The sequence below is a fragment of the Arachis ipaensis genome, chromosome B3, assembly GCF_059453495.1.
Source record: "Arachis ipaensis isolate K30076 ecotype BB chromosome B3, ASM5945349v1, whole genome shotgun sequence".
NCBI classification, from domain to species: Eukaryota; Viridiplantae; Streptophyta; class Magnoliopsida; order Fabales; family Fabaceae; genus Arachis; species Arachis ipaensis.
The window spans coordinates 11041753-11056200 of NC_142438.1; the positions used below are offsets into that span (position 1 = coordinate 11041753).

Below are 14448 nucleotides of genomic sequence, written 5' to 3' on the forward strand. Positions count from 1 at the left end.
ATTGATGCACCATTTAAGAATTAAAAAAATAACATTATTATATTTCGGGGCCGTGTATTTTCCCTTTGGACATTGGTAACTCATTCTCTGCAAATAGCAAGTGAAGTAAAGTGCGCGCGCTTGCAGGTTGAACCTTCTTAGGGTACACTCACTCCGTCGTTGACCCCGTTGACTGTCAGCTCAACCTGTACCTCAAAGGTGGCGCCTTTTTCCCCTTCTCAAATTCCCAATCCATTTTTTTCAGCAACATGGTCAGAAAACATGGCTGGCAATTACCCGCACACACTTTTCAGGTCTTAATTTCTCACCTCTTCTTCTCTCATTTGTTCCCAATCGTCCCTTTTTTCTTAGGGATTCATGCAATTGCTTCTTAATTCACTGTTATCTTCACTCTCTCTAGCTCGATCCTGTCAATTTATTGCTCAATTTATCTGATCGCTTAATTTTTTTTCATGCATTTCTATTTTAGCTACTTTGTGGAGGTTCTGTTATGCCCTCGATACGACGTTTTTGAATTTTGAAGGGAACAAATTAATAAAATTGGAGAATTTATGTTTGGAGAAACTTATTGATTTACTATATTGGCTGTTTCGGAAAATTGAAAAGAAGCAGTTTAGAAAAATTGGAATAATGTTAACAACCATTAATTATAATGGGGATTGCATCCATGCTTAAAGGGTGAAGACCAGACATACAGCTTTCAAGGGTCTTGTTTTGTGTTATTTTATAGTGTATTGGGATTTTTGTGGCTGGGTTGATAAGTGATATGATGCAGAACAGAATCTGTGATCTTATTTTGGGCGAGGTAGACAAGACGACCAACACATTGGCATATTAGATGGGTGTCATTGGTGTTGAACATTTACAGTAATGTGTAAAGTAACTGGTTTTATGTTTCTTGATTAAGTGCTACTTGTACTGGAAAAAAATAGTAGTGATCCTTAAATAAATAGAATACTATGTTAGAGTACATTAAAGCACTATGATTTGTATTTAACCAGTTGCAGCCTTGCTGGCATGTCAACTTCTTTTTATTAAAATTGTTGATCTTTCATGAATAGGTTGTTGCCATCACTGTATTCTGCTTGCTGGTAATTGCCTTCTATGCTTTCCTTGTTCCCTTCCTTGGAGGTCATATACTGGAATACACCTTCATTGCTGTTTACTCTCCTGTGGTATGTGAACCGACTTTTAATCATTCTGCATGATTTATTATCATTATTTACTTAGTTTGAGGGAAGGCTTAGATTGTCGCATTCTTGGGCATTGCAGGCACTGGTTGTTTTTATTCTTTACATCAGATGTACTGCAATTAACCCTGCAGATCCAGGCATAATGTCGAAATTCGACCCTCGAGTGGGAAATAGATTTGACTCAGCCCATGGTTTGATGAAGCATCAAGCTTCTGAACATGATGACTTTGTTGCTGGAGAGGAATATTCTCCATCATCTGTTGCTTCCAAAAGGTCTGTGGCAAATGCTAGCAAGAAAAGCTCTGTTGAAGACATTGAGAGAGCAGATAATTCAAGGACACAACATAGCAGAAACTCATGTGATGTATTTGGAGGAATTTTATGTATATTATTTACACACGGAGATTGCCGGGAACAAGACGCAACAGCGGATGAGCAGGGTGGTGGTGACGATGCATTGTTCTGCACTCTGTGTGATGCCGAGGTATTCCATTGCAGTCTTTGGCACATAGCTTAATAGTATTAAATTTCAGTTATTTCCTTTACTTCTTAATTTTACTTGCTATTGGGATCCTTTGCATTGCCTGTTACTTGCATTTTAACCACATACATGTATGTCATGAACACAATAACAAGACATGGGGATATTATGAACAACAACACCAGCATCAGTCATTTTCCCATTAAGTAGGGTCAAGTACATGAATCAGACACCACTATGTGTCCTATTTTTCATGTCTATAAACAACATCAAAGTCTTATTCCACTAGGTGCAGTGGTTGAGCTTGAAAAATTTTTTTGAGGGGGCAAAAAATTTTAACATAAAAAATACATAACAACATTATATAGAAACAAAACTTATAAATATCACAATCTTCAATATTTTGTCATTACCATGACAATAATGAATTATTTTAAAGATAAATATTATAAAATATCTTAAAGTGGTACTCTTCAAATTTTAAGTGACTTAAAATCTTTAATAATTGAATTAGAACAAAATATTTTTGGTATTTTTTCTAATATAAATAACTAAATTATCCATGAAAAAGTATTCTTCCATCTTGTTCTTTAAAAACCAATGAAACATAAAATAACATTAAACAAATAAATCAATTATTGTAATGATTATGTGTAATGAGCCGTTTCAGTTAGCCCAATAGTCCATCATGTTGAATTAAAATAAGTATTGAGTGAATGGGTGAAGAGTTGAACAGCCCATCATGTTGAATTTGAAAAATTTGAGTGAATGAGTGAAGAGTTGAACACAGGTACGCTTAAATTGTTACATAAGAGATTAGCCAAATGAGCTTGTTATGTTATCTGTAGTACTACTACTAAATATTTTACAAAATATTTGGGGGGGCCATGACCTCCCATTGTCCACAAAAAGCTCTGCCAGTGACTAGGTGGGGAATGATCTATAAACAAACCATTTAAATCCAAATCTTATGGGGCATCATGGATAATCTTCAAAATTAGATTGAAATTTTCTTCTTTTAGAAATACCATGATTTATGGACTTGATCTTGGAAAATGAAGATTGAAGATGATATTAAACCATTTTGTACAATATGATTGAAGTTGGGAACCTTTGTACTTCATCGGGTGGAGTTATGGTTTTTGATGAATTCATTTTATTTGTCTGTCTTTAATTCTCTCTTCTAAGCGCATCTAGTAACATCATTTTTTGCCCTTCTCTTCTCTTAAGTAATATCTCTATTTTCTCTGTAAATTTCATTGAAACTTCCTACCTATGCAATTTTACATTTGAGACTTCCACTTTCTTGGAAATTTTGAGTGAGAGATGCTGATGAATTCTGATGCCTGTCACACTGGTTCCTTATTTATTCCCTTTGTTCCTATGCTACAGGTGCGCAAGTTCAGTAAACATTGTAGAAGTTGTGATAAGTGTGTTGATGGCTTTGATCACCATTGTCGGGTATGCTTGGAGTACTTTGTAACATCTTGGAATAATCTAAAATTTTAGTATCATTTTCATCATTTACTTTTCAACATCGAGCTTCACTTGATACATCACATTACTGCAGTGGCTTAACAACTGTGTGGGTCAAAAAAATTACATTTCTTTTATTGCTCTCATGGCCTTCAGTCTTATGTGGGTATGTATAGTGATCCAATAAAATTTTAATCTTTGAAAACCAACCATTTTCTTTTGGTTGTTAATAATTCCTTTTGTACATTATTCCGCTGCGTTTCAGCTTGTTCTTGAAGCTGGAGTGGGTATTGCCGTTCTTGTGCGTTTCTTTGTTAACAAAAGAGGAATGGAATCTGAAATTGTTGATAGACTTGGAAATGGGTTCTCTCGTCCACCATTTGCAACAGTTGTGGTATGTATTTATTCATGTTTTATATTGGATGTAACATACAGAAAATGGTTATTATCAACTATATATAAAAATCTCTCATGATTTTTTGTTCAATTTGTATAGGTTGTATGTACTGCAGTTTCTATCTTGGCTCTTGTGCCTTTGAGTGAACTTTTCTTTTTCCACATGATACTAATCAGGAAGGTCAGTGATTCAGTTGCTGAGAATCTGAGGTTGTTTTCCTGTTCTTTGTCTTCTGAACCCCATTCTTTCATACATGGTTCTATACTGCTCAACTAATCCAATTTGGTTGAAGGAACTCTAAGCAGTGGACCTTACGGAACATTTTTGGTGTTTTAGCAAACTTATGTATAACTAGAGGGCCATTTTTCAAGTAGCTAGCACTCTCATGTGACTTTGTTTTCCCAATTGGACAGGGTATCACAACCTACGAGTATGTTGTGGCAATGAGAGCTATGAGTGAAGGACCTGCAGCGGCATCTTATGATGGGGATTTGCCTAATGTACTTTACTCTCCAACAGGCTCAGCCACAACTGGAGTAAGTGGAGGAAGTTCTTTAGGTTTGCAGTACAAAGGGGCTTGGTGTACCCCTCCTAGAGTATTTGTGGATTATCAGGTACTTGGATTGAAACTTATTCTCATCTCTATATTTACTGATGTATTTAAAGAAAACCACCTGAAGGGCTTGTTGGCTTTATAAATCTTTAATGTGAAACTTTATTAAGGACTATGTGCAATAAGCAAAGCATCAAGAATATTTCTCAGTTTGGGCTATGCTTGGTATTGCCATAAAACTTAAGGGTTAATTTTATGCCCGTGTTAATTTTAAGGATAATATATATATTAACATCAACCTTAATAGTGTAGATTTCAGCATGAGAATTATTAGTTGTTTCTTGTTATGCCATGATTTATGGACTTGCCTTAATCATGGGTTTTTTAGGATGAAGTTGTTCCTCACTTGGATCCTGGAATGCTACCATCAACTGTTGATCCAGATGCAGCTGGTAATGCAGAGACAGGGCCAAAAATGCCAAAAAGGGCTGTTCGTATTAGTGCTTGGAAGCTTGCTAAGTTGGATTCACAAGAAGCAATGAAAGCAGCAGCAAAAGCCAGGGCATCTTCTTCAGTTTTGCGACCTGTAGATAATAACCGTCTAGCAGATCCAGAATTAAGCTCTAGTGGCAACATGAGTGTCAGAAGTAGTTTGAGTGCAGACACAGGAACTAATAAAGGAATTAAAAATGAGTTGAGATTGTCTCCGGTGAGAGGTTCTATTGCTCCTAGTCTAGGCAGTCGTGATGAGTATGAAACTGGGACTCAGAGTATGAGTAGCTTTAGCAGTCCAAGCCATGTCCATGAGGCAGTTACACTTAGCCCTCTACCGCAGGGTCATGGCTTAGGTGGCCCTAAGCCAGGTACCTTGATCCCTAGCTTGGTGCCTGAACGTCCTTTAACTTCTAGACCAACTTTGTCCAACTTCAGGAACCCAATATCTAATCCTCCTCTTGGATTTGATGGAAGGATAACACAGAGGGGAGCCAATAATGATCCATTGTTGCTTTCAGCTTCCGGCACTTCCATTCTAAGAGATGTGCGAAGGACTTCTGTCATTTGGGATCAAGAAGCTGGCAGATATGTATCTGTTCCTTTATTGCCCTCAGAACCTCGAAATAGGCCATCTGTGCGTTCAGACTTGGCAACTTTTAATGCTGAGACAAGTAATGCTGCAAGAAAACCAGTGATTCCTGCACAAGAGACATCATCTGCACTCAAGTCTCCGGTGCATCATGCACAGAATCTGACATATACAGGAGATTCTATATTTTTTGGTGGTCCACTTTTGAGTCTCCCTGTTAAGGATGGTTTAAAAAATGAAAGACATTTAGAGAGCCAAGATAGCACAGGAGTAAGCATTCCCCAGGAAACAAGATATAGAAGGGATTCAATTTCAAATCAGCTTCCTGTATTTGTCCCTGGTGGTTTTGAGAGCACACATCAAGCTGGGTCTAGCATAAATTAGCTGAAGATGTTAGACATTCCAATGAGTCCTACAATGTTTTTTTGTGTGAATCAAGAGAATTGGGGTGAAGCTTCTGAAATTAAATAGGTTTTGACAAAAGGTACAAATTGAATGGGGTACATCGGACAACATTTGACACCAACCTGAACATCTAAGCGGTTTTGTTTTATTCAGCTTAAGCATGCAGGCTTAACATCTGTCAACCTTAGCAGGTATCATTTCATTGAGCATAAATCTCCAAAGTGAAATTTTAGTTTATTGTTGTAACTTTTGTTCCACTAGACACTTGAATTGTATTTACCTTTCCCCAATAGAAAAAATGTTGGTTTGTATATTGTGGTACATGCTATTTGTATTTGATATCCTTTGATGGTCTCATCGAGCCTAATGAGACCTTTTGTACTTGAATCTAGTGTATCCTTTGACAGTCTCAATGAGATCCAATTTTATTAAAGAGAAAGCTAAGATGATAATACATTGGATTTCATTGAAGCCCTATTCCTGTCTTACTTTTATTTCATAGTTTCTTTCTATGTTTTTCAGTTCACTCCTTTTGCTATCACATACGAGAAAATTAAAGATGGTTGCATTGATTTAGCACATTTCATATATTTTTTATCTTCTGAAGTTTCTCTTGTATTCCAATACTAGTGTAAACCCGGGCGTAGCCCGGGCCAAATATTATTCTATTATAAAAATTTATTGATATTTATTTAATGATAATAATAATTGTTACTTTTAATTTAAAAAATTTTTCATGTATGAAAAATTAAAAATTTATGGTATAATATATAAGATTATTCCATCTTCTGTTTTTAGAAACCAAAATAATCTTATTTTTTTAGTCCATATGAGTGAATTCTATTTAAATATAAAAGTTATTATGTTTGTATATTTAAATAAATATTATTATACTCTGTTATTGTAATACAATTAAAAAAAATTAAAATTTTAATAAAAATAGTTTATATTGTAATCATACAATGTACGGATACCAACTAAATGACATTTAGTTATATTATTAGATCCCTAATATATGGTTTGCGTTACACACAAATCTTATACTTAATTTACTTTATTATATTTATGTATAGTTTGTATACAAAAACATTAATACATATATTTATTGAAAGAATTAATTTATTAGTATACAAAAAAACTTTTTATCTCAATCTTTTTTATTATATTGATGTTTAAACTGATAAATATTTTTAACTTACATCTTTTCTACTCCTAATAATAAATAGACGAAAAAAGTTAATGAACAAATTATTTATAATTTTTATTCAATAACAAAAAAAATATAAATTAGAGAATTTATATTTATTTATGATTAATGTTTCACAAATATAATCATGCATGATACCAACTTCAATCAATTTGCATACACAACTTCTCAAAGAATATAAATTTTATAGAATTTAAATCATGTTGGAGTATTATTAATGAATCTTTTTAGCATAGCTAAATGATAATTTTTTTTGACAATGATATAAAATTGAACCAAAAAAAATATATAGTTTGTTCAATTCTTCACTTTTTTGTATTCCTTTGTTAGTTTCTTTATTTTTCTTTTCTCTTTTATTTTCTTTTTTATTTGATGTGTCAGTGTTCTTTATTTTTCTTTCTTCTTTCTTTTGCATATACATATTTCTAAAAGCAAAAGATCTTTTATGTTGAGCTTTCACCTCTTCTTAAATTCTTAAAACGTGTAACTGAATGAGTTTGTTTGATCTAAACTTGCCAATATACCGTTGCAAAAAAATTTATACATTTAAAATTCTATGCTTAAAAAAATAGTACAGTAAAATTTTCTAAAACCAACTATTGGCCAATTTTCCTTGCTATTAATATAGACTATAATACAATATAGTTTTTTCCATAATCTTTAGCATCCGACTACTGAAACTCGCTTATTGATATTGTTATTTATAAATAAAGGTAAGAAAGCATATATAGATCTTATAAAATTAACGAATTAATTTTCTCACCATTTCAATATCTTAAAGACATTCAATAAATATTATTTTTGTTACCTTCGATTCAAATATGAGAAATAAGAATATAAAAATATTTAAAATGAAACTCAATAATTTAAGGACTTTTATCATCTTTTGTAGCAAAAGATATGCCCCCTTCACAGATCAATAGAATGAAAAACTTAAATTCTTTACTTGCTATTTATATGTTCAATAGTTCTTTTAACAGATAATTATGATTTTGCTTTCAAAGAAGAATAGCCATGTTTGAAGCCTGGCTTTCCCAAAAAAGTAAACAAACAAAATAAAATCAAAGGCAAAACCCACTAATACAGAGATTAATAAATATTACATTTGTAAAATATGATTAAATATACCAAATTGGGTCAACAATAAAAATATGTTAAAAATAAAAACAAAAGTGGATTATGATCTAGATACTAACTTCATTACAACGGAGGTTCAATTTGATACTATACTAAAAAATTATAAAAACTGATTTTGATTACACTTCCAATCAGATGTGATATAGGAGTACTGTAAAAGACATATCAAAAGAACTATTATGACCTTTTTTCCTTGACCTACACAATTCTTAGACACTAATCTTTAATTAAAAAGAATTTGGGAACTAGTTTACAATGTACTCATGATAAAAGATTGATAACTTATAACTGATAAATATTTGGTTAATTACTTTTGAAACTTTTTTTTTTCACTTTATTGTTTGCCCAGCTCAGAATATCAGCATCAATAATCTCGGATCTCAAAATTGTCAGAAATTGAACATGGTATAATCCTTGTCAGACTATCAGCTGCCACAAAAAACTGTGAAACATAAAAGAGAACGAGACGATTATCCCTAAAATATAAATGGACACGAATAAATAAAATAATAACAAAGTACCCGTAGCACATCTAAACACCCTCCACCCCTCCTCCAGTCGGTAGTTATACTCCAGGTGGCAGATCAAAAAGAAAGAAGAAGCAGCAAAACCAATGTACTTATTCACCAAGATATTCAACGATTGTAAAAAGAAAAAAAAAAAAAGATCCAAGTAGCTTTTACAGATATTTCACAAAAAAATTGAAAAAAAAAATAGTAAACCAAGTGTCATGTTTACAAATTAAGTTTCAATTCTCATTTATAAAGTAATAACTTTCATCCTTACTAAGTGTAACCTAAAGAATCAAGCAAAAAGAATGATGATGCTACCGTCACTAAAGTATTTTTACAACATCACTTACACGACTATAGTATGTCAACGAATCAAATATGTTTCTTCGTTGAAGTTCCGAATCTAAAAAGAGGTAGCAAAGGTGTTCAACCGACTTTTCATATTCTCCTCCATCTAAATCAGAATGACACATAGATATGAAGAACATTTAAGAAATCATAATTCAAACCAATAAATGATTATACATTATAAACGAATAACAATAAGAATATATATGATATACAACATGACATACATATATTTAACAACTTTTGTTTTTTATGTTTTAAGAGATGCCTAAGCCTACTTAATTTACTAATAATAGAAAACTACTGTTTATTTAAGACAATTTCAATTATTACTTTTTCCGTCTGAATTGCACAATTTCAGATGTGCTGAAAAATAACAAAAAAAACTCATCATAAATTGGTCTTGTATGGACATATAAGTGTGCTAAGAATGTTATCTTAGTTTTTTTTTTTTTAATTTTCAAAAATCTGTAAAAAATAATTAAATGGATGAGTAGAATTGCTTATATAGGAATATTTGTTTTAAGATGTTAAATCTACCTACCATGAATATTGAGCACTTACATGTACAAAAATGTTTCTCATCCATTTCTTCAGCATTACTTTCTTCAATTACCAATGCTTCAAGATTAGGAAAACTACCAAAAGCAGGAGATGGATGTACGCCTCTTGACATCTGAGAATTTTGGTCTCGCAAAATTGTTCAATGAACTAATACTCCCTTCCATACTTCAATCACAACTAATTAACAAAATCAATATTTATATCTCATTAGAGTCTCGAGAGAATTGAACATGCTTACCTCTTGTAGTGTGATAACTTTGCCTCTTTCTAATCGAGTAGTCCCTAAAGCTCTGCCAATTTAATATTGAGATTCAAGATATCTCTTTTGAGTAGGTTGATGGCATTAATCTCTAAACTGATCTTCAGCAGTGCAGGTAGCTATGATTTTTATGAAGGCACGGCAACAGAAATTACTAGCAAAGTGAATGCATTCGAAAAACTTTTAACAAAAACATCTTACTTGAAAGTATGCCCAAAATAAAGGTCTTAGTTACCACTTATCAATACTCGAAAGTACTCTCAAAATAACTCGGCTTACACTACTTCTGAAGGGTAAGCCTCCCTGAACAAAAAAAATGCACAACACTAAAACCGTGGAAAAAAACCAACAAAAGAAAAGGAATATTACAATATTGTTCAAAAATGGTTAAAATACTTTCACCTACCAGCAAAAGTTTTCTCTAAAACTTCCAACTATGAATCAATCTTCATTTTGTGCTTGATCTTGTTCTCACCCTTCACTGACTTCTCCTTCCCCTCCTCTTCTTCTTCCGAACCACTCTATCTTCCACTTGCCGCCATCTTCTAACAGCAGCATCGACCTACTACATTCTATATCTTCTCTGCCAAAACATTACCACAATCACACACACAACAAAGGACACAAAGAAGCTTTGGACTTCGTTGGCAATCCATTCAATCAGTTTTGTTATTTATTTTTAATTTTGAGATATATGATTACAGGGCACAATTTGTTATTAAATCACACAGAAGGAAATTGCACCAAGAAATTTTTTCTTCCCCTCATATATGTGTATTCTCCATCTGCTGTCGTATCATTGCATATCACCAACCTTACCGTTATACAAAAACTATTTATGTAATTTAATTGAATTTTTGAAAATTTTAACTTTCAATTTAATAAAAAATACTTGTATTAATAAAAGGACAAACTTAATATTCATGGTAAATCAAATTAAGACACTGAGTTTTTGAAAAGCTTCATTAACATATACATGATCTCTAGGCATCATTTTGACTATGAACAATTTTTATTTTTTATATTGTTTGGAAACTTTGAATGGATTGTTACAAATCAATCTAGCTATCTATAAACTTGCATTGATATCATTTTGTAGTCAAACAGATGTCCAAAGAAGTACAAAAAAAAGAGAACAGGGAAAAAAAATGAGAGAAACAAATCAGTCCTAATGTAAGATATATATAATTAAAAGGCTAGTTAATACAATGTCTTATAGTCTTTAAGATTTCTTCATACAAAATCACATATAAAATCATATTCTCTCTCTATATAAATTCATTTCTTCAAAAATGCTAAACAGTATCCTATCATCATGCATCATCTCAAAAGCCAAAAAGATAGAGTTTAAAACAAATGGGAAAAAACGCTCAAAATATTCACAAAATTTGGTGGTAAATTCTAATGTTCAACTTAGTGGTCCATGTATTTTTGCAATCACAGTCATGTGTTTTGATATTTAATTTTAATTATATGTTTCAAAAGTTTTATCCTCCATGCTTATAAATTAGCCACATAGTTCGACGTATCTGACAGAAAATGATGTACTCTGTGTGCTAGACTCCATCATATGATTTACGTTTCATAAATTCATAATCCAAGATTTATGAAAAGATTGTTGTATTCCTACTTGAATTGGTATTTCTCGTTCCTCTCCCAGGACAGGACAGCATCTTTGCTATGCCAGCCTGATAATTTGACCGCCTCTTCTGACATAAATGTGCATTCTTGTAGCTTTGAGCTTTGTTTACTAAAGAGCCATGGGTAAACCAACTTATAACTGTAAACTAACATTTTGAAGCACATACAGTAAGAATACACATAGCTTAAATACATATTTCTGTGAATTACTATGTTAAAAGAAAGTTGTTTGCTAAATTCAATTAGCTGGTAATTATCTACAACTAAACATATAAGTTAGGAAAATTATTCTTCCTCATATCTGTCTCAAGATCAATGAGATTTTTTCTCTTCTCAAATATCATTTGTCAAGAAAAGTAGTGATTCTACTAACCACTAAGCTATTGTCAGTCCAATCCAATGCACAATGTTGCTCATAAATTAGATATGAGAAACTATATTTAATTTCATGATACTAATACTCCAGCTGCAATTATAAAAAATATATTTAATTTTGAAAACACGTAGAAATAATCATAACAGAGTCTACAATTTTTTAAATGAATTTGATGAAACCTGTGGCACCATTCAAAAACAGGGATCATAGGTCATGGGATACGTACTAAATGATTCACACCAATCATCTTTGGGACTATTAAGCCTGAACTCAAGTTCTATACTGTAACAAACTAAATAAGAAAAACTATGGCATCGAACCTTGGAAACAAATTACGGTAGCTAAAGGAGGACAAATCCTTTATTTGGAATCCTTAGCCTTATTCTCCTATTTGCTGCCCCTTGGCATGAGCAGTCCTTTAGTAGCGATTGTATCGTTGCTGGATCCACCCATAGGAGTGCTGATTCATCTCACATTATAATAGTATTCTTTAGGATCTCTGCATAACAATCCTCTTCATCTACCTACATATTACCACAACACCATAATCTCAGTCAATTCCATCACATTTTCCAACCACAGATCACAGCTTATCAACAATCAGCTTATATTTTTCCATTTAAATTTTGTCTAGTTTACACTTTTAGAATCACATACCATAACATATCAAGTGATTTCACATATAGAAAAGAAATATTGAAAAAAGAAATTAACTGTCTCAATTTGCCTCCTGAAGGGTAAAAGTCAGGTTTCCATCTTCAACAACCTTGAGAAAATAATAGAAAATGTTACTACTTACTACCAACTTGAACAAAACCTCAGCATTGAACATTAAATTAAAATTAACAGATAAAATGAAACAAATAAGCTTAAATAAGTGAAAATCTGATTTTAGGGGAAAATAAAAACCTTAAACACTGTCCATCTCTTTCTCAACCTTGGCCTGCATTTCGTGGAAGGCCCTAGCTTTCTTCTTCTCTGCTTCGGTGGGAAGATGGGTTAGTAAAGATAGGTAACAGAGTATTTGGTAGATGTAAACAATTATATAAGCTTTTAAAAGAAAAATAGTGAAAATAATTCACAAAAACTCACTTGAATGTATCTTCTTTGAGACTGAGGCATGATGAACACGGTTCAAAACAGAGAAGGTAGATATGATGAAGAAGTACCAACTGTGTAAGGTTAAGGCTAGTACTTTCTGCAAGTCAGACCAGAGGTAGACGGTGCCGACGTCACTGGTGCGGATACGGGGAGGAAATGAAAGTAAACACCAAATGAATCCCAAAAATTTGAAGCTACTTCTTCAGAGCTGCAAAGCAAAATGAGGAATGAGAGCAAGAGAGAGATTCAAATCATGGATTTGAAATGGAAAAAGATTCAATATTACTGGAGCTATCTTTTTGGGAAAATTCCCGCTGAGCTTCAAATTTCAAATTTCACAACTGCTCTTTTGATAAGTTACACATGTCATACAATGAAAGCTAGCACTTGTCAACTATTGCACATGCCACTTGTCGAGTAAAGGATCTACTACTACTCTCTTATTATATATTAAAATTAAAATAATATTTCACAACTACTGTTTTGATAAGTTACACATGTCATATAATGAAAGCTAGCACTTGTCAACTATTGGACATGCCACTTGTCGAGTTAAGGATCTACTACTATTCTCCTATTATCACAATTGCCGTTTTGATAAGTTACACATGTCATATAATGAAAGCTAGCACTTGTCAACCATTGCACATGCCACTTGTCGAGTAAAGGATCTACTACTACTCTCCTATTATATATTAAAATTAAAATAATATTTCACAACTGCTGTTTTGATAAGTTACATATGTCATACAATGAAAGCTAGCATTTGTCAACCATTGCACATGCCACTTGTCGAGTAAAGGATCTACTACTACTCTCTTATTATATATTAAAATTAAAATAATATTTCACAACTGCTGTTTTGATAAGTTACACATGTCATACAATAAAAGCTAGCACTTGTCAACTATTGGACATGCCACTTGTCGAGTAAAGGATCTACTACTATTCTCCTATTATATATTAAAATTAAAATAATATTTTACAACTGCTGTTTTGATAAGTTACACATGTCATACAATGAAAGCTAGCACTTGTCAACCATTGGACATGCCACTTGTCGAGTAAAGGATCTACTACTACTTTCCTATTATATATTAAAACTAGGGTAAAACCCGCGCATAACGCGGGTCAAATATTGTATCATTATCAAAATTTGTTGGTATAATACTATTGATATTAATAGTTGTTATTTTTCATTTGAAAAGTTTTCATATATAAAAATTTATTATCCAATGTATAAAATTGTTCCAACCTATATTTATAAAGGCTAAATAATCTTTTTATTTTTATAACTCATATTAATATTCATTTTAAAAAAAAAAGGTGCATACTAAAATCCATTTCATTGATTTTTTTTAAATGAATTACATACTATTATTGTAAAAACTAGATTAAAAAAGTACTATAAATATTATATAATTTATATCCTATTAATAAATTACACTTCAACGTAATTTTAACTAACATTAGTTAAAAGTATTCATTTTTTAATGTCTAATAAAAAATATCCCAACATAAATTATATGACATCATAATTAATTATAATTTTATAAAATCACATTTATACTAATATCCTCTACCTATAAGTACTTTTACATCCGATGAATTAGTGTTATTTCTAACTTTCATTTTATGTCACTTTAAATAAGTAAATAGTATCCTCCATATGAGTTGTTGCATATTTGCATAAAGTTACTTACTTCTCTACATA

General features: G+C 32.0%; 1 protein-coding gene across 2 annotated transcripts; it reads left to right on the forward strand.

Moving 5' to 3' along the window:
* Window positions 1–46: 46 nt before the first annotated feature.
* LOC107629576 (DHHC-type zinc finger family protein) lies at window positions 47–6064 on the forward strand. Of its 2 annotated transcripts, none has more exons than XM_016332390.3 (9): window positions 47–293; window positions 1062–1175; window positions 1273–1677; window positions 3067–3135; window positions 3245–3316; window positions 3416–3544; window positions 3647–3727; window positions 3961–4161; window positions 4489–6064. In XM_016332390.3, the coding sequence occupies exons 1-9, from the start codon at window positions 249–251 to the stop codon at window positions 5566–5568; spliced, it is 2196 nt and encodes a 731-aa protein (XP_016187876.1). In that variant the 5' UTR covers window positions 47–248; the 3' UTR covers window positions 5569–6064. The 2 variants fall into 2 exon arrangements, with proteins under 2 accessions (XP_016187876.1, XP_088364334.1); XM_088508208.1 differs by having other exon boundaries at window positions 92–293; window positions 1325–1677.
* The last annotated feature ends 8384 nt before the right edge of the window (window positions 6065–14448 follow it).